The sequence below is a fragment of the Melospiza georgiana genome, chromosome 20 (assembly GCF_028018845.1).
Source record: "Melospiza georgiana isolate bMelGeo1 chromosome 20, bMelGeo1.pri, whole genome shotgun sequence".
NCBI lineage: Eukaryota > Metazoa > Chordata > Aves > Passeriformes > Passerellidae > Melospiza > Melospiza georgiana.
Window position 1 is genome coordinate 7,207,995 of NC_080449.1, and position 27,886 is coordinate 7,235,880.

At 54.7% G+C, this 27,886-nt stretch overlaps 3 protein-coding genes and 1 non-coding gene across 5 annotated transcripts; 2 read left to right on the top strand and 2 right to left on the bottom strand.

The window, feature by feature from the left end:
* Positions 1 to 7,117: 7,117 nt before the first annotated feature.
* On the bottom strand, positions 7,118 to 16,950 carry SLC27A4 (solute carrier family 27 member 4). The gene is made up of 13 exons (XM_058038260.1): positions 16,863 to 16,950; positions 14,337 to 14,503; positions 13,293 to 13,687; positions 12,447 to 12,605; positions 12,028 to 12,097; positions 11,830 to 11,921; positions 11,209 to 11,318; positions 10,572 to 10,781; positions 10,230 to 10,356; positions 9,915 to 10,052; positions 9,615 to 9,779; positions 9,065 to 9,211; positions 7,118 to 8,829 (listed from the first exon to the last, which is right to left on the bottom strand). The coding sequence occupies exons 1-13, from the start codon at positions 16,875 to 16,877 to the stop codon at positions 8,672 to 8,674; spliced, it is 1,953 nt and encodes a 650-aa protein (XP_057894243.1). The 5' UTR covers positions 16,878 to 16,950; the 3' UTR covers positions 7,118 to 8,671.
* A 142-nt stretch (positions 16,951 to 17,092) lies between these two features.
* TRNAR-UCU (transfer RNA arginine (anticodon UCU)) lies at positions 17,093 to 17,181 on the top strand. Its single transcript is given in 2 exon segments — positions 17,093 to 17,129; positions 17,146 to 17,181. It is a non-coding gene; the product is annotated as a tRNA-Arg (tRNA).
* Positions 17,182 to 18,174: 993 nt separating this feature from the next.
* COQ4 (coenzyme Q4) lies at positions 18,175 to 23,452 on the bottom strand. 2 transcript variants are annotated; one of them, XM_058037889.1, is made up of 7 exons: positions 23,371 to 23,452; positions 23,121 to 23,299; positions 22,585 to 22,681; positions 20,958 to 21,060; positions 20,720 to 20,849; positions 19,856 to 19,949; positions 18,175 to 19,341 (listed from the first exon to the last, which is right to left on the bottom strand). In XM_058037889.1, the coding sequence occupies exons 1-7, from the start codon at positions 23,445 to 23,447 to the stop codon at positions 19,179 to 19,181; spliced, it is 843 nt and encodes a 280-aa protein (XP_057893872.1). In that variant the 5' UTR covers positions 23,448 to 23,452; the 3' UTR covers positions 18,175 to 19,178. The 2 variants fall into 2 exon arrangements, with proteins under 2 accessions (XP_057893872.1, XP_057893873.1); XM_058037890.1 differs by lacking the exon at positions 18,175 to 19,341 and adding an exon at positions 19,450 to 19,737.
* A 52-nt stretch (positions 23,453 to 23,504) lies between these two features.
* TRUB2 (TruB pseudouridine synthase family member 2) lies at positions 23,505 to 27,841 on the top strand. The gene is made up of 8 exons (XM_058037888.1): positions 23,505 to 23,604; positions 23,896 to 24,024; positions 24,122 to 24,196; positions 24,697 to 24,758; positions 25,063 to 25,144; positions 25,688 to 25,760; positions 26,187 to 26,323; positions 26,967 to 27,841. Exons 1-8 carry the CDS (start codon positions 23,505 to 23,507, stop codon positions 27,326 to 27,328), a joined length of 1,020 nt encoding a protein of 339 aa, XP_057893871.1. The 3' UTR covers positions 27,329 to 27,841.
* The last annotated feature ends 45 nt before the right edge of the window (positions 27,842 to 27,886 follow it).

The window sequence follows — 27,886 nt, forward strand, 5'->3', positions numbered from 1 at the left end:
GGGAGGGGCGGGCGCGCGCGGCCGCGCCGGAAGTGCCGCCGAGGATTTCCGGTCCCGCCGGGCCGCGCCGGGGGCGCCCCGGGGCTCTGCCCGCGGCCCAGGGCCCGCCCGGGCCTCTTCATCCCGGGGCTCTTCCTCCCCGCTCCCCTTCCTCTCGGGTCTCCTCCTCCCCCGGAGCAGCTCCCGCAGTGCCGGGGCGCGGCCCGTGACCCGGTGGTGTTATTTTAAAAGAGCGATTTCTGCACCGAGTTGAGGCTTGGCCGCGCAGAGCGCTCCCCTCACGGGCTCAGAGCCACACGCAGGGCCCTGCTCGCTCAGAGCACTGGGCTGTCCAAAGGCAGCAGCTGCAGACGGGTTTTGCAGCCTCAAAGCTGCTACAACACACGAAGTTCTACCTCAGCATGAGGAAGAACTGTGTGCATTGAGGATGGCAGAGCACTGGAACAGGTGTCCAAGGAGGGCGGGGATTCTCCTTCTCTGGAGACATTCCAAGCCCACCTGGATGTGTTCCTGTGTCACCTGCTCCAGGTGACCCTGCCTTTGCAGGGGGGTCAGACTGAATCCCCTCCCAGCCCTGAAGTTCTGTGATTCTGTGAATTCTGTTCACATCGGTTCTGTGATTCTGTGAATTCTGTTCACAGCAGTTCTGTGATTCTGTGAATTCTATTCACATCAGTTCTGTGATTCTGTGAATTCTGTTCACATCAGTTCTGTGAATTCTGTTCACAGCAGTTCTGTGATTCTGTGAATTCTGTTCACAGCAGTTCTGTGATTCTGTGCATTCTGTTCACAGCCGTTCTGTGATTCTGTGATGCCGCCCCGCTGCTCCTGGGGATTGCAGGGGGAGCAGGAACAGCTGGGTGATGCCACGGACAGCTCCTGTCAGCACCGGGGAGATGCAGTTCTGATCGGGGGTGGCTGCTGAGCCTCCCCTCGTGCTCGGGCAGCCCCTGGCAGGCAGCACATCCCATCCCCGCGGCGCCAGGCTCCCCCAGCACAGCGTTAAACAACACGGCTCACATCTGTCGCCTGTTTGTTTTCCCCTCCTGTCCCCAGAGAAGGGCCGTGTACACAGGCAGAACGCTGCCATGGCGGTGACAGCTGGGCTCTGCTTCTCCCCCACAACGTGGAGCTGCACAGGGGCAGCACCGGTAGAAAAACTGCAGCCTCTTAACCCTCCCTCCACTCAGGAGGGTTTGGGATTAATAAAAAAAAAAAAAAATACATGTACATGTGCACACATGCAGATAGAAATGTAATAGCTATGCATATACATGATGCATTATGTGTAAGGGGCATAAATTTACACAGACAGATTGCTCTTGGTTTATGCTAACGGGGGTCAGAGTACGCCTAACCCCGGGAGCAGAAGGTGGTGGTGTTTGTAATGGCCTTTTGTTCTCGGAGGAGATCATTCTCTGGGCTGGGCCCCAGGAAAGGCTGGTCCCTCGGCAGATGAATGCTGCCGTCGCTGCCGGGGTTACGTGATGGCAGAGCCGTGAGGCTGTTGACCGTGGTCTTCATCCAAAAATTCCAGCTGGATTTTATATATCTCAAATCCTAGTTCTTTTGAGTATCTCGGATATATGGCCCAGGATGGAATTGTATGGAAAAGAAGCCTTCAACAAAAATCTTGACTTCAGAAATGAGTGAAGCATTCTGTGTTCAGAGGATGTGGTAATCTTGATTCCAGATCAGTGTTTGCAGTTATGGTTTTATATGAGCTATTCTTGCTCCCAGAAATCATTTATGAGGCCAAATAAAAGCAGAACTAGCTCCTAAAAGAATCTTGATTCTTGACTCACACAAGAAAATGGTACAGATTTAGTGCTAGCACCTCCCTGGAAAAGCAAAAATAAATTACAGGAAAGGGAACAGTGATCATAAATACCAATTTGGCTCATTTAGGCATTCAAAGCTGGATACTGTTAACAATTGTCCTGGACAAAAAGTGACCACATGAGATACAGGGGGACGTTTTTATGGACATTTTGTGCTTGGGAGAGGAATGAGTCCTGTCTCCATGCTGCACACTGAAATCAGAGCACCACCAATTCTCTGGGATATGTTTGGGATGAGGAAACTAAGCACACAATCTCCTCAAGAAAAGGTAACGCTGCCGTTGTTGAAGTGCTGTAAACACAGACGGTGTTTGATAAACAGGTACACAAAACACATAAACCCGGGTTACTGGGGCAGGAGGCTGCTCCCATTCCCCTCCCACAGAGCCAACTGCAAAGGGAACAGGTTAGAAAATTGAGCCTGGCAATGAAGAGAGGGTTAATTTCTTTTGTCTCATTCCCATCTTCTGCCTTTTCCCTACCATTTGCCCGCTTTCTCCCTCTCCCTGAGCGCAGAAGGAACACACCTCCATTCCCCCACTGAGGGTTTAGCCTTAGGTCGCCATCACATTCTAGAGGGACACGTAGCTTATAAATACAGCAGGGCCTGGCCTTACGAGGAAACATTTTATCAGAGAGCCCCGAACTGACGATTCAATTATTTTTCAATAAAACATCAGGGGAATGCGCAAACAGCTGCTCGCATCCTTCCACACAGCAAGTCAAACTTCAGGGGGAACAATGGCCGGCGAAAGGGGAGCCATCGCGGAGGCGGTGACAATGGGTTTCCTTACTCGGGGCTTTGTTTGATTTCCCCGTCTCAGTTTTGAACTCCCTCCGGCGGAGAAAGGCGAGGGGGTAGGACGGGGAGAGAGGGAAGCAGGCAGAGGGGAAGGAGGGTCAGTGGGAGTTAAAGCCTTTTGCAGCCTTTCTCTGCCATTCATGTGGTAATTGGGTGTCAAGCAGAGATCAGTAAGATGGAGCCCGGCCTCTGTGCCCGGGTTAAACTGCAGCAGAAAGAAAGCGGGAGCTGAACCGATGGAGGGCTGAATGTCATTAGGGCGGGAGGAAGCGGCTCTCCCCCGGGAGCCCTTCTGCCGGGGTGCTGGGCTGGGGGGGCCGCTTCCCATTCAGGGCATCCCTCAAAGCGGCCAGACAAAGCGGGAGGGCGTCCCAACAATGCCGCACCCCCGGCTCTACCTTCAATAGGGAGCTCTAAACAGGCGTTTAACCTTCAGAATAGCTGAAAGTGATACTCAAAGCTGAGGGGGTGGCTCACCCGCCGCTGTTAGCCTCTTCCTGCGGCCTGCCGAGCCACTCGCATGCCCGGGGGCAGGAGCGGGGCTCTGGCTGCCCTCACTTCCTCGGGCCCCCTGGCACAGCCCCGGGCGGGTCGTGGGAGGTGTCACCTCCAGGGCAGGATCAGGGCACAAATCCTGCCCGGGATGCTGGGGGCCCCGGGAGGCTGCTCGGCACCCTCAGGGATGGGAATGGAGGAAGGCAGGGCTGTAACAGGAGGGGTCATTTCCCGCTTCACAAGCCTGGGATCATCTGTCAGGGATCAGGGAAGATCTGGGCAGTGACCCACATCCTGAGCAGGAATACCTCCTGCACTTGGACAGCATCACCATCGCCTGCAATTCCTGGGGTTGCCAGCCTGTCCTGCACGATCTCCATTGCCCAAAGCTCCCCCAGAGCCTGGCCTGCCATGATTTTGTGCCTATGTGTGGACTTTTAATGAACCAAGAGAAAAGCAGATCAAAACCAAGGTTACTTTGGAAAGTGGGATTTGCCACTGAAATGGGCCAGGTTCAAAAAAAGCAAAGCAGGACCCATCCCTGCTCCCTGAGGCTCGCTCAGCCGCACAGTCCAGCCATCCTGTGCTGTCCAGCAGCTCAGCAGCAAACAGCCCCAAGGACATTCTCTTCCCTCCTGAAGCCTCTCTGCTTTGGGAAGGAACGCTGCTGTCCCTCCCCTCTCATACAGGATGATGAGACATTCACAGACCATCTTTTTGGTGGAATCCCTGGCCAAACAGTCCCTTCAAACTGGAGAGGGAGAAGCCACTCCTGGCTCTGCTCCTGGTTACACTGGAACCACTCAGGGGAATCAAGTATTTCCATTTCTAAAGAGTGCACCAAAGGACAGTCTCTTCTTAGTCCAGAATATTTCCCTGTCACTGCTTAAAGGCAAAGCCAGCTCCCCATAGTGCAGAGGAGCAGGCAGCTGTCATTGTTTGGGAAGGCTCTGGCACACCAAGAGTGGCAGGAGGAGGCTGGAGAGATGCAGTGTTAAAGATTGTCACAGACTTTCTCAGCAGCAGAAATTAATTTCACCCGGAAAGATTCTGAGCAACTTGAAAAGCCCCCATCTGCATTAAGGCTAAAATATACTCCAGGTTTCCACACTAAGCATGGCCTGGCTGGGCTGGACCTAGAGCAGACCAGAAGAAAAGTTGGCACATTTATTGTCTTGATATATTGTCACTGTCCAGGACACAGGGTCTGGGAGAAGCAGTCATCTCCATGGGGAACAGTACATTTGGTTTGTAAAGCTCTTTGGCTTTGCTTAAATTAGCAGTTTGATAATAACCCTGGAAAGGATTTTAATGTTTTCTTAACCTCATGCAAACAGAATTTTAAGTGTTTTAATTAAAACAGAACAATACTTCATACTTTATGTATAGGACTTTTATCTACAGGCAGCTGTTGAGCCAGACTACTGCATTGATCAAAGGGGAGGGATGTCTCACAAGGTGTCTCTAATCATAGAGGATTCAATTAGCCTCCTCCTTAAAACTGCGCAAATAAGAAGATATTTTTAAAAATCAGATGATTAAACACTGGCTACTTCATTCCAAATACCTCTCTGCTGGAAGTGTTGTGTCTCAGCATTGATCCCAGGCTCAGCACCACACCTGCACTTGTATTTCTGGGCCAAGAGCTGCAGGGACACTGGCACATAAACTTAATTTTTCCAGAGGAGCTGGGACTTTAGAAAGGCCCCAGGATTTCAAGCCAAAGCTGACAGCCAGTGGAAAAGCTCTGATTGGTGTAGCTGGGTGTTTCAGGGAATCCTGAAGCACTGCCAAGTGCACACAACCCTCCTCAGTCAGGACAAACAGTGCCAATGGTGAATGGTCCCCAGGCACCAGATCTCCAGAGGGGACCAACCCCCCCCCACCAGCCTTGCTGTACAGGGGGGCTCCTTTGAGCACAGCTCAGGGTTTGAACACACCTCCCTGGGCTCCCCTCTCCCTGGGGAATGCTCTGGCACAGAGGTGAGTGTGGGATGTGCGTGCCCCAGCCCCCTGGCACAGCCCTGCAGGTCTCTGCTATTGATGGGCTGAGTACCAGAGCCCTGTGTGATGTCTGCTGAACTCTTTCCCAGTGACTCAGCACCTCCCATCTCCCCAGAGCAGGAGCTCTCACCTTGGGGAGGGGTCTCATCCTGCTCCTCTTGCCTGAATTGTGCAGCTCCCCCTCCTCACAGCCAGCTCAAAATGCAGGGCTTGGGGTGAGCTCCTGGCTATGCTCCAGCCAGGCCCAGCTCCTGACTTGTGTTGGCACCAGCAAGGGCTACATCCTGATCCTCTCACAGGCCTGTAATTCCCATCCATTTCCAAAACCCAGCAACTCAAGCCAGTCTCCATTTGTATGGGCTCACCAGCAAACAAGAAACAGCCATATTTCCATAAGCTTCCAGAGCTATTCACATCTGCATTTAACAGGCAGTGCCCTGAATGTATAATTTCCTTTGGTAGGCTTTTTTAACCTACCCTGCACTCAGACACACAGAAACACAGTGCTGAATTTTGCCCTGCAACCCCTCATTCTTCAGCACAGCCATCTCCTGCAGGGTCCCCCTATATCCCCCTCTACCACTCTAAACCACGCATCTCAAGATAACCAACCCCAGATCTGATTTCAGGGAGGCCAAGCTTTTCCTCACTGCCTTTAGCAGAAAGTTGGATGAGCCCCAGTGGTTCCGGTCACTGCCCACCACTCCTGGGCAGCAGCAAGGTGACCAGCAAGGTCACCTGGCACAGCTTGGTGACCCTGCTGCTGCCCAAGTCTCCATCAGGCACAGTCTCCAGTGTCTGGGTCTCCATCAGGCACAGTCTCCAGCCAGGAGCCTGGGCACGGTGCACACCAGTGCCTGGAACTGCCACCAGCCTCACACCCAGCACCATCATCTGTATCCAAAATTCCCCTCAGGCCCCCATCCTGCGTGGTACCCTCCCACTCCAACATGCCGCTCTTGCAGGGCTCTGAGCAGCACACGAGGGCTGTCACAGCCCCGGAGCGTGTCCCCCCGAGGGGCGGCGTTTGCCGAGCCCAGCCTGCCCTCCTCTGGCGGCTGCGGGTGGAACAGAGCCCGCAGGTGGGAGCAGAGCACCTGCAGAGTGCTGCACTCCCTGCACCGGCGCCCCGGCCCCTAAACATGATCCCTAAATGCAAAATTTCCTTGGTAAATTTCGTGGCAAAGCTGCTGTTTGAGGGCTGAGTCCCCTGATGCTGCAGGGCGGTGGGGATAATGTCTGTTTTCCACTGGTTGCTTTGGGACAGAGGCTTGTGAGCACCCAGGGGACTGAAAAACTAAAATTAAAGCATTCAGCTTAGAGATGCTGGAGAGGACACCCATTTGAACATGTCCAAAGGTGAAGTTGATATATAAAGGATGCAAATTTCCAACACTCTTCTTATGGTGTGGCTCACCAGGCAACACATTTCACTCAGGCTCATGGAAGATATTTGTCCCTGGCAGCCCCATACCAAGAAGGAGCCAGGTTCTCCTGTCACCAGGGTTGGATGCAGAAGGTGTAAAAGATGGTTCTGGCAGCAGGGGAAGTGGAATGGCTACCAAGAAACTTGTCTGGAAGGGCAGAAATGAGCTGGGAAGTTCAGCATGGACAAACACAGAGAGAAGCAGCAGGAAGAGGAAATAGAGAACAGGAGAGGGGTGGGAGAACCACATGTCCAAGGGTAAACAGGGAGAACTGGGCCAGAACAAACTGGGATGGCAATGCTGAGGACAGAACAAGGAAAAACGGGGTGTGGAGAGTTAGTGGAGGAAACTGGGGAGGGTCTGATCAACATGTTGTGTTCACACAGTCATTAAACCCAGCAGCAAGGGGCTTGTTCCCCCTGCTCTAAGGTGAGCCAAAATGCACACAGGGAGGTGATGCTCTGGAGTGGCAGTTCCCAAACCAGCAAAGTCCCCCACCTTCCCTCACGAAGCAGGACTGTACAAGGAAGAGGTAGGAAACAGCAGCATAGACCCATACTTGTGTTTAATTGTGAGACCAGGACGGACTGAGGCAGGCAGGTACGTTGGTGTGGAAGCACAGCTAGAAGAGCAGACACACCCTGCCCTCACAAAAGACAGATGTCGTTTTAAGGAGTAACCCTGCTAAAAGCATAAAAACAAATTATTAAAAAAAAAAAAAAAAAACCAAGAATAAAACAAAACAAAACAAAAAAAACCCTAAAACAACCCAACCCAGAGTTTTCTCTGGAAGAGAAATTTCTGCTTGTTTTCTGAGAACTGGAATTGAACATCGCAGCTGAGGCTGTTTCATATCAGACACAACATGGGGAATTCACATAGCACAAGTCAGGTGTTTCACACAGACATTTCAGTTCAGGGCCCTGCTCTGGTGCTGGAGACAGGGAGGGCTCTTTTGGGAAGGGATGCAGAGCACAGGAAGTCAGGCTCTCACAGAGGCCACCCTCCAGAGGATGTTCTCTCCCCTGACAAGTTACCTCCTGAGTACATCTAAGCAAAGGCAAACTTGGCCCTTCTTCCCACTCTCCCACTTGCTTTCAGCAAGGAAGAAGGTCCACAAAACAATGCTGCATCCACAAAAGATGGAAGTAAAAGACCCAGAGAAGTGTCCACAAGATAGTGGGATTTGCTCATGTCCTCCACCATGGAGCAAGGCCACAAGGACATTTACAGTTGCACCCACGCTGGAAGAGGTGAATCAGTCCCAGATGAGCATCCCACCTCCCTGTGAGAGAAAAGCATTCTCCAGGAGAGGACAGGCCTGGGCTATCCCTCCACCTACTGCACAAACCCGAGACACATTCAAAAGTACGGACAATAAATTAAGATTGAAAAAAAAAAAGTCAGCGTGTATTATATATATATATATGTATATATACACACACACACATATATATATAGATATAATATAATATAATGTGCGTGTACTTGTGAAAAACAGAAATGTCATCCCCAGGAGAGAGATGGCATGGCAGAAACACACCTCTGCCCCCCTCCTGAGCCCAACACTACCCTGCTCCCCTGATTCACAGCAGACACACAACACCAGCAAGGCCAAGCAGAGGGAAGGGGCTGCGCCTGGCACCCACCTTCCCTCTGCCAACTGGGTTCCTGTGCCAAGGAGAAGCTGGCTGCTTGGTAGAGAAGTGGGGAAGAGCCCAGCACTGGTCCCTTCATGGCCTTCACAAGGAAGGGTGGCTGCAGGCAGGAAAAGGTAGGGAAAGACAGGAAAAGCAAAGTGGAATGGCAGGGGCACCCGACCCCTCCTCAACTGGCCAGGGCCTTGCCCCTCCCATGGCATGGGACCACCACAACTGTATCAAGCAGAAAATAAAGCCATAATGAGTCAATGCTTTGGTATGAGACCATCCCCCTCCCCTCAATCCCCCGTGTGCTCCTCCCAAACCCTTATCTGTAAAACTTGTCAAATAAAATCTCTAGCGTGCCTTTTATATCACTCTGTGAACCTTTCCTTCCCCAGTGCCTGCCTTGCCCCCTCTCCCCAGCAGGATTTGGGAGGTGCCTGGCTTGAGCCCCACCAGTTACAGCTTCTGGTCTCCGGACTGGATTCTGCTGAACGCTGCCTGGTCCAGTGGCAGGTAACAGCCTTGCCTGGAGTCCAGAAAATACAACCTGTCCTTCACCAGTGCGGGGTCAAAGCCCTGCTTCCGCAGCTCCATCTTCTGGAACTTGTAAGTGCCTGAAATGGGGACAGAAGAAGGACTAAGGGCTCACTAGCCACACACACTTCCATCCCCACCACACCTGTACAGCCCCAGACCCAGCCTTGTGTTCCCATGCCTCAAAACGACCTGAGGAACTCTGTGGGGCAGAGAGGCTCCATCCCCACACTAGAGTGATCTCTGTAACCAGGTTTTCCCCTCCCAGGCTCCCCCAGCTCCATGTCCAGCGTGACTGTGCATGCCATGGCTCACTTGTCTTGGAGACTTCGTGCAGGAACCGCAGGAAGACGGGGCGTGCATACAGTGGCAGGGCCTTTTTCAGCTTGCTGGAAAAGTCTTCTAGGTCACAGGAGTTCTCTGGGTCAGCGATGGCTGCCATTCCTGCCCTCCCTTCAACCCCTAAGAGGCAGAGAATGAAGAGCACTCAGACACACTGTCCCTGTAGCATCATCTTCCCTCTGCCCTGCCCCAGCAAGACCCTGCTTTGTACTGAAGCACTGGCACATCCAGCTGTGTCACTGCTGTGTCATCACCCTGTGGCCAGGGCTACCAGTGACACCCTGCAGTCACAGTCATGGCCAGAGAGGACACAGGGTCCTTACAAACCAGCCAGAATCAGACCAAAGCTTGAGAGAATGAGAAACCCTCTCATTCCTGCTAGCCACACCCCTTTGGCCTCTTCCCAGCTTGCCCACAGGGAGCCTCAGCCTGCCCTCATCAATCTGGACATGCAGGACCTGTTCACACCCAAGTGTTGGAGGCCTGCTTGCCTCTCCTGACTGTCCACTTCCCTCTCAGCTACCTGGGACCTCCACGCCATACACCACCACGTCCGTCAGGTTGAGGATGCGGCTCAGCGTTCCCTCCACCTCCGTGGTGGAGACGTTCTCCCCTTTCCATCGGAAGGTGTCCCCGGTGCGGTCTCGGAAGTACATGTAGCCATATTTGTCCATCACCAGGACATCCCCTATTGGAGAGCAATGAACAGGCAAAACCATGAGGTGTTGGCTAGGAGCAACCCTGGAGCATCTCAGAGTTTCCATTCCCACATAGTGCCTTTGTCCTTTATTCCCAGCAGATAGAAGGGTCCTGCTGGCCTCACCTGTGAGATAGGCAGCGTCCCCTTTTGTAAACACATCCCTGGCAATTTTCTTGTTGGTGGCTGACTGATTCAGGTAGCCATCGAAGTGCTGCAGGGGATTGCTCCTGACAATGCGACCCACCAGCTGCCCCGGCTCCCCTGCAGTGAGAAGAGGGGATGAACGGGGGGAACACCACCACCCCCAGCCCCCCAAGCAAAAAGGGTTGGTGTGGTTTAACTGAGCAGAGACAAATCCAGGATAATTATCCTGAGGTATTATGAAATAGTCACACTCCCATTGGGCTGAGGGGATTTTATCCCTGTGGTTGTCCTCACCTGGTTTGCAGCTGATACAGACACCATCCGGTCCCCGGATCAGCTCCATAGTGTCTTCATCCACCTTCACCAAACCAATGGGGTGCACATTCGGTAGGATCCTGCTGTTGAAGCCACATGACCCAACCTAGAACAGAAAGAGCTCAGAGCTGTGGGCAGCAAGGACATTTATCCCATCTAAACCCACTGCTTACACGCTCCCAGAACACCAGAGGTGGCACCACACAATAGCCGAAACCCCTCTGGGTGGGTGGAGCAAACAGCCCATTGGGGTTTCCAACCCTGCCCAGGCCAGCAGATCTGTCACCCTTTGGGACACGAGAGAGGACGGTGGGCCCTTACATTGCCATCAAAGTTTCCCAGGCTGCAGTTGCACTCGGTGGCCCCGTAGAACTCGGCCACCTGGGGGATGCCGAAGCGGGCCATGAACTCCCTCCAGATGGAGGCGCGCAGCCCATTGCCCACGGCCATGCGCACGCGGTGCTGCCGCTCCGCGTCCTGGTACGGCTGGTTCAGCAGGTAGCGGCAGATCTCCCCGATGTACTGCACGATCTGGGAGCAACAGAGAGGAAAGACTCACTAGGATCCCTCTGCCAAGCCCTGGGTTCTCTGAGGCTGCTTCAGGGCAGGACTGAATGGCACAACACACTCAAAGTTTGCTAAGAGGCCGCAGTGAAAAAGAGAAGTTCTGCTAAGTCATCCAGCCTGTCCTTCCCTGGTTAACCCACCTCTCCAGGCTGTGAAACCCATCCACTATCTCCTGGCTAATGCTGGAACGTGAGGAGGACACGTGAAGCTACCAGCCCAGGTGAGAAGGACACAGCCCCACCACTGTGACAGGTGGTTTGGACAGACAGAACTGATCTAGGCCTCTCCCACTTCCAGCAGCTGGGCTCTCCCCATAGAGAGCTCTCTCCCTGGCACAGACCCCCAGGCTTCACTGCCCACTCCCTGCTGGCCCCTTGCCTCACAGCCTCACCGTGCAGTCGTATTTCACACAGTCCTCCCAAAAGTGTGAGGCTGAGAACTTCTTGCGGATGACAACCGTCACGCCCTGCAGCAGGCACTGCCCAATGCCCACGATGTTCCCTGCAGAGAAGCAGGCAGGAAAACCCTCAGTCCCCAAACACCTCCAGCCCAGCCCACCCAGGGAAGGAACTGGCAGGGCAAGGCAGAGGCCATGGCTGGCTCACAGCAGTGGGGGTTTGCCCAGCCAAAGCCCCCAGGGCCATTGCACAAGGGAGGAGACACGTGGCAGTATCATGTAGGGCAGCACTTTGCACCTAAATACTCCAGCATATCTCAGCCAGGCAGGCAGCACTGCTTCCTCTAGACTTTCCCCCGTTACTTTCCACAGGGAGCAGCGATAAAGAACAGGTATTCCAAAAGCAGGATAGGATAATGCCCTCCCCACACATTCCCTGCTCCAAAGGTCAGCCAGATCGATTCTTGGCTTCCAGGGGAAAAGCAGAAAAGCCTCAGTCACACACTGCAAGCAGCAGTCTCAACCTCCTTAACATGGAGATCACGGCCACACCAGCCTCTAGGGCTTGGCTGAGGGAAGAGCCAGTGCCAGGATGCTCTGTATGGCACACGTTACCTGCAGCATGGTAGAGAGGGAGGCAGTCGTAGATCACATCGTCAGACCTCATCCGAAAACCGTAAAAAACCAAGCTGGACATGCGGAAGTACCTGAGGGCAGGGTGAGAAGGAATGTCAGGAGCAGGGCCAGGGCTGCTGTGCCAGGAGAGGGCAGAGCTCAGCCCCATCCTCCCTGAGCCCCTGTCCACAGCCTTACCTGCAGTTCACCACAATGGCAGCCTTGGGCAGCCCTGTCGTGCCAGAGGTGTAGATGTAGAAGAGTTTATCTGGGGAGCAATGAGGAGACAGGGTCACATTCCCAATCTAGGAATTAGGAATGTGACCAGGAACCAGGTTGAACCAGGAGAGGGGGACAAACAAAATTTAAACACTCTACTCTTGCCAGCTGAGCCAAAGCTCTCATGTAACAGCTCCAAGAACATCCTAGGATCACCCCAGGTTTGTTGGACACACGGAGGGTATGACAGGACACTGCTCCACACAGGGCTGGGCTTCCAACACTGGAGTAAGACCCATCCCAAACACCCCTTGCCATCAGCATCCCCAGCAGTCTTGCCAGAGTTGTAACCCTCAAAATCACCACTTCATGTCTGGCCCCAAGAGCTGAGCACATACCAAGAAAGCCCTTAGCAGGGGGAGCAGGCTGGTGTCGCTGGGCCATCTGCAGGAGGGGGTCCAGGTGTTTTGCACCAGGGAGAACAGATTTAGGATTTTCATCCCCAGACCAGAAGAGATGAACGGATTTATCCAGGGAGGGCTGCACTTCCTGCATTGCTGAGGAAATAAAGAGGAGAGCTGGAGAAAAGCAGCAGGGTGGCTACAGCACAGAGACCCCCTGTCGTCCCAGACAGCCTGAGGGACAGCCTGCCCCAGGTACCCCCACTGTGCTTGGCAGACTGCCCAAAGGGCTCACAGCCATCCCAGGCAGATGTTGTTCTCATGATTAACAGATGCTGGGGCCACAGCCCAGACCTCTTCAGGGACCAGAAGATCCTGTTTTCCACCTTCCCCCATCCAAAACCTCTTTGCCAAGAGGTTTGTTGACATCTTCAACCTCAGAGGTGTGGACTGAAACACACAAGGAACTGGAGCCAAGGTGCTGCAAGGATGTAGCAACAGCCATGGAGAGCAAGGGGAGGTTCCTCCTGTGCAGTGGGGCAGGCCCAGTCCAACCCAGGTCTTCATGCTGGGAATGGACTGGAGAGACACAAGGAAGGATCCTCATACCCAGGCTGACCTGCCTGGGAGGCAGACAGCACTGCACTCCAAATCCTGCCCAGTGTCCAAAGGAATGAAAAACAAACAAAAAAAACCAAGCACAAATCTAATTCCTGGATGATTCAACTGTCCATTCTCTTCCAGATCTGTTCTGTGGTGGGCAGGAAAGGAACACTGAACCCACCAGCTAGACACGCCTCTCTCCACTCCAAAGCGCTCCCAAAACATCTGCCAGCGCCTCACCTTCCATCATCTCCACACCAAAAACCACAGCCTTGGAGCTGGAGATGCTGATGCAGTGCAGCAGGGCGTCCAGGCGCAGGTGGGAATTCACCAGGGCCGTCTCCACGCCGATCTTGGCCAGCCCCAGCCACAGCCCCACGTACTGGTTGCGGGACTCCATGAAAAGCGCCACCACGTCCCCCGAGCGGAAGCCTTGGCTGTAGAAGAAATTGGCCACCTGGTTGGAGTACTCATCCAGCTGACGGAAGGTCCAGCTCTCTCCTGTGCCTTGGAAGATCAGCGCTGTCTTCTCTGGATATTTTCTTGCGGTCTTCTGGAAGATCTTGGCGATGGTGTTCTTCTCCTTCACGTGCCTCCATACCTGCCACTTCACCCGCAGCAGGACCAGCCCCGTGCTGCCAAAAGAGGGGGAGCAAGAGGGCAGCTACTCAGTGACCCCTGCAGAATCACTTCCTCAGCAAAGCCAGCACAGCAAAAGGATCTTCTGAGGAGCTGCAAGAGCCCAGCACTTACACCAGACCCCACCTGAGGTCAGCAGCAGCTCTGCGTGCTCCCCTGAGCAGTGGGCACATGGGCAGAGCACATCTGCAGAGAGGCTCATAGCCAGGGACTGATGTGTTTGGAAGTCTGCAGACAGGGATGTCCCCGATCAAAGGGGCATTTCTGAGCCTCGAGTGCTCTCCAAGAGGTACCACCACTCCCTCCCCGCCATATCCTTGCCAGGAGCTGGCACAGCCTGATACCAATTCAGAACAAACCCTGCACAGGGAGCTGGTGCTACGCCAGCAGCTTTAGGGACAGGGTGAAGTACAAGGACAGCCAATAGACTTTGAGCTCAGCTGAAATCTATCCTTCTTGGGAAAACTTTGCCCGAGAGTTTGGGGTCACCCAGACAAGGCAGAGGGAGATTTCCTTCCAGCCAGGCCAGGTGCCAGCAGAAACCCAGGCTGTGCAAGGAGTGTATGTGCTCACACATACACATACACCATGGCAGAGCAGAGGGCCAGGGGTGGATGGCTGGACCATCCCAGCCAGCATCCCTACCTCACATCCCTTGGTAATGTCTTGAGGAATATGAGGAAGAATTCCCATCCACCAGATGCCAGGTAGAAGATGAAGAGAGCAGGGATGGCCTGGATCCAGGACAGTTCCAGAGTGACCCTGAGGAACAGCAGCACAGCTGCAAAGGCAGCCAAACGCAGCATTGTGGCCTGCATGGAGAGAGAAACCACAGCCATCAACCCACGCACCACGGACCTGGTGATAACAACCCCATGGGCGTGGGATGCCTGAGCAGCCCCCAATTTCCTGGATGAGGTCCTTGAGTCATCAGTCCTGCTGGCAGTGAGGATGTAACCCAGCAGCCCAGAGCTCCCAGAGATGTAACTTTATCTGACCCTGGAGGTGGCCTCCAACTGAGCCATCAGCAGGAGAGCCGGGCCATTCCCACCTGGGGAGCCACATCCTGCACACCAGCCAGGGGTCTGGCCACGCCCCAGCAAGATGAGATGCAGGATAAAGTCACTTCCATGGATGTGTGAGCAAAGTCATGGCAGGACGCTGTGTACGGATGATTGGAAGCCTCCACTCTAGCCCAGAATCCCTCTGTCCTTAAAATCCAGAGTCTCTCAGGCCCCGAGCATGAGCTCTCCTGCATGCCTGGCTCCAGGACAGCCACCACAGCTGTTGGAAGAGCACAGCTTCACGTGCTCCACAACACAGCTCACACAGGATCAGGGACAGGAAACTCAGTTCTTTGAGCTCTGCTTGTGTTTGCAAACCCCCATGTTAGCAGGCAGTTTCCTGGCCTAAATAGGCTGGAGATACTGCCAGAGCAGGTCAGAGATGAGGCCAGGCTGGAGTGGGCAGAACACGGGCTGTCACTGCTGCCAGGAGTGCCCAGGCCCCTGTCCCATTCCCTGGGAACAGTGACTGTCTCTAGTACTTGTCCCTCCAAAACAGCATCCCTGTCCCCATCCCAGACAAACCCCAGAAGTAGCTCTGAGACTCAGGGACAGTCTGAGTCTGTCTTGTCTTCAGGCAATAGCACTGGGAGGAGGAAAATGACAGAGATGTGACCCTCACAGCTCCTAGATAAAACTGGCCCTTCCTGGCATGGACACAGGCCAAAAAGGAAGGAAACATTTGCATCATTTCCCTCTTGAAGATTGATTTGCTGCTCTGAAGCTGGAAGCCCTGAATGGGCTCTAGTACAACTGGTGGGGCTGGGAGCCACTTGTGGCTTTCCCTCTGCTCTGTGCAGTGTCCCTCAGATCCAAGGAGCTTCTGTGGATTTGATACCAGATGCTGGCAGGGTGGGAGCCAAGGCAGTGCCACATGGTCACATCTTGTTCCTTGGCTGTCCCACCTCTGAGCTGTGCCACCAGCAGCAGGCTGGGATGCATCAGAGCACAAGACACCCCTCCCAGGGGGACACCTGGAGACATTTTCCCACCCATAGCCTTTACCCTGAGATTCCCCTTTGTGCCAGTGACCTCTGAACAGTCCTCACCAAACACCTACTCCCAGATGTGATGTCCCACAACACTGCCTTTTAGCAGGACGGGACTCACCGTGTTTTTGCCTGGGAGCCTCTCTCTGCATTTAAACAGGGCAGCTTTTAGATCACCATCAAACTACTGTGCCTCACACAGGCCTGGGCCCTCGGTTACAGCCTCACACCCGCCAGAGGTGGAGAGGCAGCAATGGGGGAGCCCCACTCTGTGTGGGCAGCAAAGGGCTTAATCTCCCGCTCGAAGGCAAGGCAGGCTCAGGCAAGCCCCTGTTATCCTCTGCTCCTACCTCCACCTCACTCCGGCATCCCGGTGCCTCCTACGGAGATACCCGGGGAGATATTCCTGACAGATACCCGGGGAGAGATTCCTGACAGATACCCGCTGAGTGGCTGCCAGAGACCTCCAGCCCTGCGTTACAGATTCAGGTCTTGTCCAGCTGCATCAGCCCAGAGGAAACGAAGCCATGCCTGTAGCTCACAGCCAGCAGGCACCGAGGCAAAGCGCGGGGACCCACCCGGGGAGCACCGAGCCCGAGGAGCGGGTGCCGGGGGGACAAGGGGCAGGTGGCCGGGCTGTGAGAAGCCCCAGCGCCAATGGCACCTGGGAGGCACCTGTCCCCCACCTGCCCAGGGCAGGGACCCCCGTGTCACCCCCCTGGGGACCCAGCAGGGAGGTCGAGCAGCGCTGCCCAGCCCCATCACACGAGGGAGAAGCGCCGGGAGGGCCCCGCACCGGGACGCAGCCAGGCCCCGCCACCCAGCCCGCCAGGCCCCGGAAGCGCCCGGGCACGGCCGCTCTCGGCGGGGCCAGGGCCCGCGGCGCGCTCGTGGGGAGACCGGGGGACGGAGGGGTCCCCGCGCTTGCCACGGTGCCCCACGAGGAGCCCCGGTACCTCATGCGGACACCGGCGGAGGGGAGGGACCCTGGTGCCGCCCGCAGGGCCGCGGCGCCTGATGGGGACCCCGCGGGGCCGCCCGCGAGGAGGGAGCGCGGCCGCCGCGGCGGCGCCGGGCACTGACGGAGCGGGATGGGGAGGATGGTGCCACGCTCTTACCGGACTCCGGGGCATCCGCTGAGGCCCGGCCACCTGCACCGGGAGCGGGGCCCGCCCGGCTCTGCGGCAGGGGCGGGGAGGGGCGGGCAGCGCGGGCCGCCGGGAGCTGTAGTCCCGCCCGGTGCACCGGCCCGGCCCCGCGGTGACGGACGCAGCGCCGAGGAACGGTGGCGCGGGCGGGGCGGGCGGGGCGCGGGGAAGAGGCGGTGAGGGCGGCGCGGCAGAACGAGGGCTCTGTGGCGCAATGGATAGCGCATTGGACTTCTAGCGTGTGACGGGAGTCATTCAAAGGTTGTGGGTTCGAGTCCCACCAGAGTCGCATTTTGCCGCCGGGGCGCGGCAATCGTTCCCGGGGCTCCGCGGCCGCACCGGGCCGGGGGGAGCCGCGCCCGCCCCCGGGCGCTGCCTCCGCGCAGGGTCCGCCCGTCTGCCGGAGAGCGCGGAGCGGCAGATCCCTTTTGGGAGCGGGATCAAGGGCGGCCCGGGCACCGCAAAAAACTCGGCCCCACCGGGGAGCGTGCCCAGCATCCATCCCAGCAGTTCAGGAGTTAATTGTCACTGCGTTCCCGCAGTACGGGCATGGTGGAGCTGCCACTTGCCCACAGCGAATACATCCTCTCCAAAAAAAGCATTTTCATGTGGCTCTGCCCAAATCACCCTCTGCTCCCTCTGCCGCCTGCTTTCCGCAGGCTCCTCAAGCGATGGCTGCAGGAGCAGGAGCCACAGACACTGTTACTTGATCCGGCTGAGCAGATGCCGTTTAAAATTACACGATGTGCCATTTCTGTAGCGCTGGCACCAGCCCACTGAGCCACACGTGGCTGCACGAAGGCGGCACCACCAGCACTGACAGCCCGGACCTTTCAAGGCCTCATTAAATAACCCAAAATGCAGCAAAAACCTCTCTCACGGCCATCATTTCCCACGTTCCCTTGACAGTTCCTGGAAGCAAATCTTTGCTGCCCCTTGGTTTATTCACCCCAAGGTTCTGACATTTCTGGGTCATTTTACAGGCAAATGTTTCTTTCATCTCGACCACTGCACTAGGATAACCCCCACACTGTGTGTTTTACTGGCAGCTAAAAGATGTATTTATATACTGACTGTTTGTATCTGAAATAACTCCGGGGGCCAAGGGAGGATTTGGAGAAAAACCCTAAGTCTGGCTCGTGGGGTGGCTGATGCAGGGAGAAGTTAAAAAAGGAAGTCTGGGGGGCAGGAAGAAAACCTGCTGAAGGTAAAAAGGGTGAGGTTTCACATCAGATCTCCAGCTCAGGAGGGGAGATGGGGCAAAAGCACTGGGGTAATGAACTACAAGCCCCAGTGTGCATTTATTAAACAAGAAGGAATTCCAACAGCAAACACACATGAACAAAGAGCCCCTGGCCTCGTGGCTCTTTGCCATCACATCCAGCAACTCTGCTCCCTGGCTGCTGCAGTCTGGAGCACAGTTTAATTAACCCAGACAGCAACCAGCTCCCAGACACAGCACCAGCAGCCGCTGTTTCTGCACTCACTGGGTTCAATCCCATCATCCCAACTGTGTCATTGTGTTGCCCAAGGAAGGGCTGATTCCTACTGAACAGCCAGCACACTCATGTGGATTTCATCATTTTTGATGGGGAGGACTACAGGGAGACACAGCAGACTGGGATCAGCTCTCAAAACAGCCAATCCAGGAGGGAAAATATCCAAAGGTATTTCCGTGCCTGCCCTGTGGGTACAATCACACACTGCCTGGTCTCTGAGGCAGGAAGTGAGGTGCATTCAGTGTGACCCAACAGGACCAGTCAGGCACCAGTACAGAATGGGATTTCACCACCGCACACACCAAACCTGCCCCTGTGCTCCTCTGGAAAATCATGGGTGTACCTCCCGTCCAGGGCAGCCCCAAGATTTGAAGGCTCAATCTTCCCAGGATGGGAAGGGTGGGAGGAAGGATTCACCTGCACAGCCCTGGGGCTGCAGAAGGCCAAGGCATCCATTTGCTGCAGTGTGCTCCCTCCCCATCCCAGCACTTGGCAGCACCAGTACTGGAACACTGCTGCTGGGAGAGCTGAGCAGCCAGACCAGCTGGCAAAGGCACATCTGACCTTGACATCCCTCAACCAAAATCACAAACAGGTTGAGTTTTTGCCACAGCCCAGGGAGATGCCAGCTGGCCCCTACCAACAGGCTGGAGCCAGCTCTTGGCAGGAGGAAACGCAGCCCTCGGGTCTCTGGTGGAAGAGCTGCAGCCACCACGCTGTGCTGCGGGCAGGGCAGGAGGGTTTGGAGCTGCCAGCAGGGATCCCCTGGGCCGTCCCACGGGAGCTCTCACACCCGGACGGCCGGGGGAGGGAGGATGCCGAGCTCCGCCCGCAGGGACTCCACCGGCTGCTCCCAGCGCTGCTCGTAGTACACGTTCAGGACACAGCTGGAGTTGAGCCCGCTCCGAATCGCCCAGGGAACCAGCTCGGTGGCCAGGACCTGCAGCTTTCTGGAACAAACGACACAGGTGGTGGCAGTTCTGATATGCACATTTTGTTATTTTCTTTCTCCATTGTAGGCTGATGCCAAACCCATGTGTCCCATGTATCCCTTTAACTTCCTGGCATCCCCTCTGCTTAACTCACAGGGGAAACTGAGGCACAGAAGAGGATGGTGTGGCAAGAAGGTTATAGTCAACACCAACCCAAGGCCAGAACTCAGGTTCTGAAACTGCTGGGCAATAAAAAAAATGTGCAGGGAACAGATCCCAGTGTGGTGAGGGTCCCACTGGCCATCCAAGGCCTGGAAATTGCTCCTGCCTGGCACAAGGGGGCTGGTGTTGAACGCAGATTAAGCATCAGGTTCTGCTTCAGTGACAAGGCAAAGCTGTCACCACTTCCTTGGGCTGTGGGGACAGCATGGAGGGATCTGTGACTGAGTCGCCCCTGCAAACCAGCAGTGTCCCCTCTTTGTCCCCAGCGGGCACAGGAAAGCAGCACACAGGGCAGGGACCGGGCACGTACCGTGAGCTGAGGCGGGCAGGGCCGAACGCTGCTCCCAGGACACACATGGGCAGCCTCGTCTGGATGGCTTCAAACCACTTCACCACCACCTCACCTGGGGGAGCAGGGAGGCTGTGAGCACACAGAGCACCAAGGGCAGCCAGGGCTGTGTGGATCCTCAGCACAGGCTGTACACTGCCCTTCCCGAGGATGGGAACGCTTCCTCAGCCTGGCCATGGCCTCAGCCTGAGCCAGGATGGGCCGTGTCACACACCACCATCCACCCCAGAGGGATGGCACCCCACAAGCCCCGAGAGCTTGGGGAACACATCCCAGGCAGTCCAGCTCCCTGCAGACCTCGGCAATGCAGTGCCAAGGCCTGATGCTCTGCGTGGCTCTGCCAGCACAGGCCTGTTACAAAACTGCCTGGGCTCAGGCAAAGCCTGAAGAGCCCTGTCATGCTGGTCCCCACAAGTACCAGCAAGGCTGCACCTGTGACCTGCTATTGAGTCAGCCACAAAATGAGGGCAAAGGACACAGAGACGTGCAGATAATGAGCAACCAGGAATTCCCTTCTGCCTTCACACAGAGCTTGCAAAACATCCCTCCCTCTATGCCACCCTCCCTGCCAGGCAGAAACCACCCTGCCAGTGCCTGCCTGTGCCCAGGGCTTGGGCAGAGCATCTCCCAGCAGGGAAAAGGTGACATCTCATGGCCTCTCAGTCACCATAGAGCCAGTGATGTAAGACAGTGATGATGCAAAATCCTCCCCTCCAGGCTGAGGATCAGGGAGTCCAGCTGGCCCAGCCTGCTCCGTTTCTGGGAGGCAGCTGAGCACAATCAGTGGCTTTGGCAGTGCAGCTCTCTAAGCCCACTGCTGCTCACCCAGCATGTTGGTTGGCATGCCCAGGAGGGTGTGCATCAGGTCGTGCACTTCCCGGTACCGCTGGATCACGTACGCCAGCTCCTCATCGTCCACAAACTTGGGCGGCATCCGCGTGTCTGGAGAAACTTTCTGCAAGTCCAGAGAGGCCCAGCTCAGCTCTGTGGCTCCAATCTCACCTGTGCTGCAAGCACAGGGATCAGCCACAGAAATGTGCCCCCCATGAAAGCCCCCACTCACGTTGTCCTCCAGGAACCGGACGTACTCCCGGCCCAGCGAGCCCTCCGGCAGCCCCTGCAGCCTGGCCATGTCCAGGGTGGACAGACGGATGCGAGGCCGTTCCCTGGAAGCCAAACACAGCTCAGTGAGACTCCCAGAGAAATCCACAGCAGCAGGTCCTGCAAAAAAGGAGCCCTTGGAAACCCCCACCCCTGCCTCTGCCCATCCGTGCTATTTTCCCTCCGTATGGACAGCACTGTCTGCACGTCTGTTGCAGAGGCTGGGACACAAATTGCTTAAAGGATCTATCTACCTGAAGCCTTGGCAATAAAAGGGCATTTATCTTGTGTGCTTGTAACAACTCTAGTGGAAAAAACACTGGTGTCCCCTGCACTGAAAAACTGCTGCTGTGTGGGCTGCCAGCCCTGCACAGGAGAGAAATTTAATGCCTGTGCACAGCAGCCAGAGCTTCAAAGGAGCAACCCCAAAGAAGAGAAGGAATTTGTTCTAAGCACAGGTTTAGTTTCAATCCTGCTCACACTTTCACCACCAGCCACACGGCAGCCACAGTCTCCTCTACAGGTTGTTGGCAAACAGGTGCCTCACAGCCTTTTAAGTGAACAAAAGCCCTTTTATCTCCATTCACAGAGTAAACTCTTCCCATGATAAAAGATCCAGGAGCTGCTCAGCTCCTAGAGTGCAGGTGCCAGGGAGATAAGCATCACTGGCACCAGTTTCACACTGGCTGCAGATATCTCCTTGTGTACTTGTTGTCAAAGGGACCTCAGCAGCTTGGGGGATAAAAACAAAAAGACCTGTGTGCCCAATTCAGACCCCTGCAAATCCCTGCAATACCACAGGGCAAGGAAAAGGTGAGTATGTCCCTTCCCAACCCTTTCCCTGGGCAGTTCTGCTGGGATTCAGCCCCATTCCACTGCTCTGGATGTTTTACCAAGTCAACTTCTTGAGCCAGGATGAGGCTGGTCTGCACAAGCATATGGCAAAAGGCAACTTTTCTCAAGCTCCTATGTGACACAAGCAGCAGGTGTGACACATGACAGGGAATAGGGAGAAGGCAAGCAGGTATACAGTGAGAGCTTGGTTAGTAAGAGAAAACCCTCCTGGTCCTCAGCCTTGCTGCACTCAACAAGTCCTTGCAGATATGAAAGCAGAAATGATGGAGTCTTAAAAAAGAAAACAAGAGAACTGGCTTCATTTCAGCCAGGAAAAAAATATGGAAGTGTCTAAGGAGGAGGAGAGCAGCAGAGACAGAGCCTCCAATGCAAGAAAATGCAGCAATAGGCACAGGGAAGAAACCCATGGATGTAGTTAGAACATCCATGTGTTCTAATCACTGCTCAGCATCCACATCCACGGATTTCTCCCCTGTGCCTGCTGCTGCATCTCGTGGTGTTGGCAGCTGCCAGTTCTAGCAGTGAAGCAGAACAGACAGGCAAGTGGTGCCTGCCCTTAGATGTGTCACAGGGCTCCTGTGAACGTTAAAAATAAAGCTAGCCTGGAGGGTTAGAGCTACAAAACACTTGTGCTGCTTCCAAGCTCTCCCTGCACAGGGCCAAGGAACCTGCCTGGCCTCCTCTGCCACCCCACCACAAACCAGGCAGCGAGGGAGGGATGGGGAGGGACGCACTGGAGGATGCGGTAACCTTCAGGGTGGTTTTTCATCTTGTCTCGCAGGTTTGGCAGGGCCAGGCAGCCTGTGGTCTCCCCAAGGACTGCCACCATGTCTGAAAGAGAGACCAGAGAGTGACCCAAGAGCTGCTTTCGCAAACCCAGCTACCCTTGGTTGGCAGGTGAGGAAACGGGGCAATGAACCATCGACCAGGAGCAGGCAGGAAGCCCGTGGCACAGTGGGATCCCATAAACCACAGATCTTCAGCTTCAGGGCTACTGTGCCCTGGTGTCACCCACATGACCCTTCCTGTCAATGGGATGGACGAGCAGTCATGAGGCCTGGGGGACTCTGGAGGAACAGACCGGTCTGGGTGGCATCACAAGGGGTCACACTGGGGCGTGTTCGGGTTTCCTCACTCCCTCTCTTTCACAGCCTCCTGCACCAGGTCAGTTCTCAGCCCTGCGCTGGCTCCAGGCTCTCCTGTGAAGCCTCCAGGCTGCAGGGAGCGGGGTTTGGACGCGGGCGGCAGGCGCTGCCCTCGCCGGCCTTACCGTGTCTGTAGGGGTCATAGAGCGCCATGACCGCGGAGCCGGCGGCCAGCAGCGCCTTCTGCAGCGGGCTGGTGGGGATGTGCCCGGGGTACAGCTGCTGCCACCCTCCCATCTCCTCCTCCTCCTCCTCCTGGCCGCGTCCATCCCGGCCCCGCGGCTCGCTGTGGCTCGGCCGGGCTCTGCCTGCGGGGAGCAGCGGGTAAGGGAGGGCCCGGCTGCGGGGCTGGCCCGGCCGCTCCGGGGGCTGCACTTGCCTGGGTGAGCGGGACCCCCCCGCAGCAGCAGCGGGACCCCGGCCCGCGCCGCCCTCAGCAGCAGCTGCCGCATCCCGGCCCGGCCCCGCCGCTGCCCCGGAAGCGCCCGGAGCGGGGCGGGGCGGCGGCCATGGCGGCGCCCGGGCTGGCCGGGCTGTTCGCCGTGTACAAACCGGCGGGGGTGGCCTGGGGCCGCGTCCGGGAGGCGCTGGAGACGCGGCTGCTGCGCGGTGAGCGCGGGCGGCGGGACCCCCTACACCATCCCATCCCCAGGGGCTACCCGTGGGGCCCGTCCCGTCCCATCCCATCCCCAGGGGCTACCGGTGGGACCCGTCCCGTCCCATCCCATCCCCAGAGGCTACCGGTGGGACCCGTCCCGTCCCATCCCATCCCCAGGGGCTACCCGTAGGGCCCGTCCCGTCCCATCCCCCGAGGCTACCGGTGGGGCCCGGCCGGTCCCGTCCCGTCCCGGGGTTCGCCGGCCGGCCCTGACTCCCCGCTCTCCCCCGGTTTTCTTTCAGAGCTGAACGCGGCTCCGCAACGCGCCCCCCGGCAGCAAGTCCGCTTCCTCCCGAGCCCGGCCCCGGAGGGCGGCGGGGCCGTGGAGCTGGTGGCTGCCAGCGTGCCGGTGCTGGCCGACCACCCCCTCGGTAAGGACACGGCGGGGCCTGGCCCGGGGCACACCGGGGGCCGCTGGCAGCCCCGGGCAGGCGCTGCGGAGCCGCTCCATCACTGTCTCCGTTGCAGTCCGAGGCCCGCGGTTCAGGAAGCTGAAGATCGGAGCAGGTCACCGGCTGGATGTGAAGGCTTCGGGAGTTTTCGGTGGGTCTCGTTCCGGGGCAGCACCGTGTCCTGCTGCCTGCGAGGTGATGGGTTTCCATGCAGGGAAGAAGGGTGGATTCCATTGCACTGCAGCAGCCCCTGGATCTCACAGCCCCACTGGGAATTGAGGGGTAAAACACAGAAGAAATGGCCCAGCAAGCTGCTGGCAAAGCTAGATGGAGAGACTAGGCACAGTGGGTTCTTCTGGGGGACACCAATCCCCATGTCTGCTCCACCAGCTCAGCTGGCTTCACTGGGGCTGGCACTGCTGAGCATTTGCCCTGAGTGCCCAGGTGGAAAGTTCTGGGGAAATTCAAGAACTCTATGGTTTTCATGCCAGACAATAATCTGAGGGTCTAACTGCACTGCTCAGATGTGACTTCTAAGGAGATACAGCCCTGTCCACAGGGCAAGAGTGCTGTGAGTGTTCAGTGCTGTGTAATTGCACATCAGTGACTTTGTGAGGCTGAGTAACAGGTTCCCCATTTTCTATGTTTCAGTGCTTGGCATCGGCCATGGGAACAAGCTGCTCACTGACCTGTACAACTGCCACCTGACCAAGGTAGGTGCTGGCTCTCAGCCTCAGAGTGCCATTGCACACTTGATCCTGCCTCAGTGCCCCAGAGCAGCCTTGTGATGTTGATTCTGCACTTAAATCTCAAACCTACCAATGCTTTTGAGAGCTTTTCAGGGTCTAGAGTTTCATTCTTCACATGAGCATCCACTCGTGGCCTTTTGAGCACAGAATGCTGCTTTTTGTATAAAACTCTCATAGCCCGCAATTCTGGCAGCTGCACGGTGCACTACTGCTGTTTAATTGCTTGGAGCATTTTCTTGATAAATTGCACTCTTTGTCCTTCTTCCAGGTTTATACTGTTGGTGGGCTTTTTGGTAAAGCCACTGATGACTTCTCAGACACAGGAAATTTAATAGAGAAGACAACATTTGGTAAGAAACTGATTTGATGTGTTGTTGTTTTGTGTTTTTTTTTTTTTTAACAGACCACCAAACTACAGATTAAAACATTTAATCAGGTGAATTGCACAATGACAAAAGCCACATCTTGCATGTCTTCTAGCCTTTGTTGATGTTGTAGCTCCCCTGTTCTAAATCTAACCATGATATAGCCAAAGCCAGTGTGAATGGTGGTCACAGCGGTTCCTGTTGAGTTGGTCAGGACCCAGATCTGTGAATCACACTTGGAGGTAGCAGTCAGGAGATTTCATTGAATGAAAACATACAATAAGAAAACTGGAGCATCAATGTTTTGGAATCATTTAAGCAAAATAACTCTTCCCTTTGCAGTCCAGCTCTGTGCTGCTCCATGTAGAGCCAGGGGAAGGGACTTTGCAAAGGCCACCCCTCAGCTCTCATCAGCCCCCTTTGATGTGACTGCCTGCCCAAGGGACAGCAATACCTCAGTGGCACTTTTCAGGCTTTCCAGTTTCTGGATGGGTAATTGAGACTTTGTTTTTGCCTTAATGTTTGCAGATCATATCACAAGGGAGAAGCTGGAGAGGATTCTTGCTGTCATTCAAGGGACAAATCAAAAGGCCCTGCTGATGTGCGTATCCACCAGAGCAATGAGCTGATCTGATCCCACTGCCATGTGCTGGTCTTCAAAACAAATGAGAGGATTCTGTTTCCCATAAAGTCTGTAAAGGTTGGAGTGCTAGCAATGAGTAGAAAGGAGTTACTCTGAGTGCTCTGTACTCTCGTGAGAGGTTGCAGTTAAATGTTCTTCTTGTATCCCAAAATCTCCAATCTGCTATATTAGGGCTGACAAAAATAACTTGTAGACATGACCAAGTACCTCCATCCTAAACTGTGCTACACTACTGATAGTACATATACCACAAAAATATATGCAGAAACTCACTGGATGGTTTTAAGAATAAAAATTGCATTTCTGTTTTATTGGGGATGGACATATTTTGAATCTCTTTGAAGAAATTTCTAAATGTCTCTGCTGCTCTCTTTTTTTTCCTAGGTATTCTAACATTGATATGAAAACACAAGAGGCATATGAGCTGGCTGTCAAAGGCTTGATTCGCCCCATGGGAAAAAGCCCCCCAATAATCACAGCAATCCGATGCCTCCAGTTTGCACTTCCAGAATTCCAGCTAGGTAGGACTGGCACAGAATGTACTGGGGAGCTCTGAGTATGTATTATGGCAAATAAGCTGGTAAACTTAATTTTCTTACTCATTATTTAATGCAAAATGAGTTGGTGGGAATTTATTATCAGCTTACAACTTCTCTGGTAAATCCAGCCAGCTCGTACCTTTTTCCTTGCCAGTTCAGATCTAAGCCCAAGGCTGGAATATTTGCATCATGAATACTTATGGGAGAAATTCTTCTTAGCTCAATGTTTCTGTGTAATGCATTTCAGTGCTGGGTTTTGGTTTTTTTTTTTTTGTGTCTTTTTTTTCCTGTAGCCAGTCCCATTTCCCTCACAAATTACTTGTCTTATTAAAATAGGTGCCTTTTCATCCCCTTTGAAATACCTAAATTTCTACATTACTCTTCTATATCTATAGGTTTGTTTTCTAAAGTATTTCTATATAAATATATAATAATAAATAATAAATTTATATATATAAAGTATTTGTAAAGGGTGTGGAACACCTTGCAGTATTCCAGAAAATCATAGCATGCTCTTAGTGTCTTCTGCCAAACCAATTCTTTCAGCACAACTGCGATGTCTGGATTTACAATGTCAGAGCTTTGTCCAAGCTTTGCTTCTGAAGGAATGTCTCTGTCCTCCTAGAAATCCATTGCTTGCATGAGACTCAGCAGTACCTGAGGAAGGTGGTTCATGAGATTGGCCTGGAGCTGAAATCATCTGCTGTGTGCACACAAGTGCGGAGGACGCGCGACGGCGTTTTCACGGTGGACGACGCTCTCCCGAGAACTCAGTGGAACCTGCAGAGCATCCGGGAGGCAATTAGGAACTGTCAGCTCAAAGTGCAAACAGAGCTGGAGAAAACCCTGGCAGCACATGAGGAGAACAGTCCTCTCCATCAGCTGGATGGGACACAGCTGAGCATGCTCTGCAGGAGCCTCCGTGAGCAGCACAGTACGGCAGAGACGTGCCAGCGAGGTGATGCACAGCAGAAGGAAAGAGGTTAATTGCAGTTCACTTCCACCCTTTCCTTGAGATGACTTTTATCAGAGGCTGTTTTTTCTTCAGTGACAGACTGTATCATTTTTTTTTTAAGCATCACAAACAGTTCATTAACAGGAGGTAGCTGTGCCAAAATTCCTGTTGATTTTGAGAACATTAGGTTGCTAAGGGATGTAAAAACCCATTCCCGTATTGTTTAGCAGCAGGAAGTAGTGTCTTAGAAAGCTGTATTCCCTTGACTGCACATATTTGTTCCGTGCAACTGGCAGCATAATTTATCTGCTGTATGGATTTTATTTTCCCTGTGTTCTCCTGGAGTATTTTCTTTCCATTAGCCCTGCTCTTAAACACATGAGAGCTCAAAATCAGGCTAAATGAGGGATGTACAGGAGAAAACACAGCTTACCCAAAGCAATGCAAGGAAATGGTTTTATCCAGAGTAGGCATGTGATGAAAAGTGGCTTATAATGGGGACTAATGCACAGGATACACAAAAAATAAAATGGAAAATGACCTAACGGGGAAGAGGTTGGTTCTTGGCTCAGTATTCATCCATGTACATT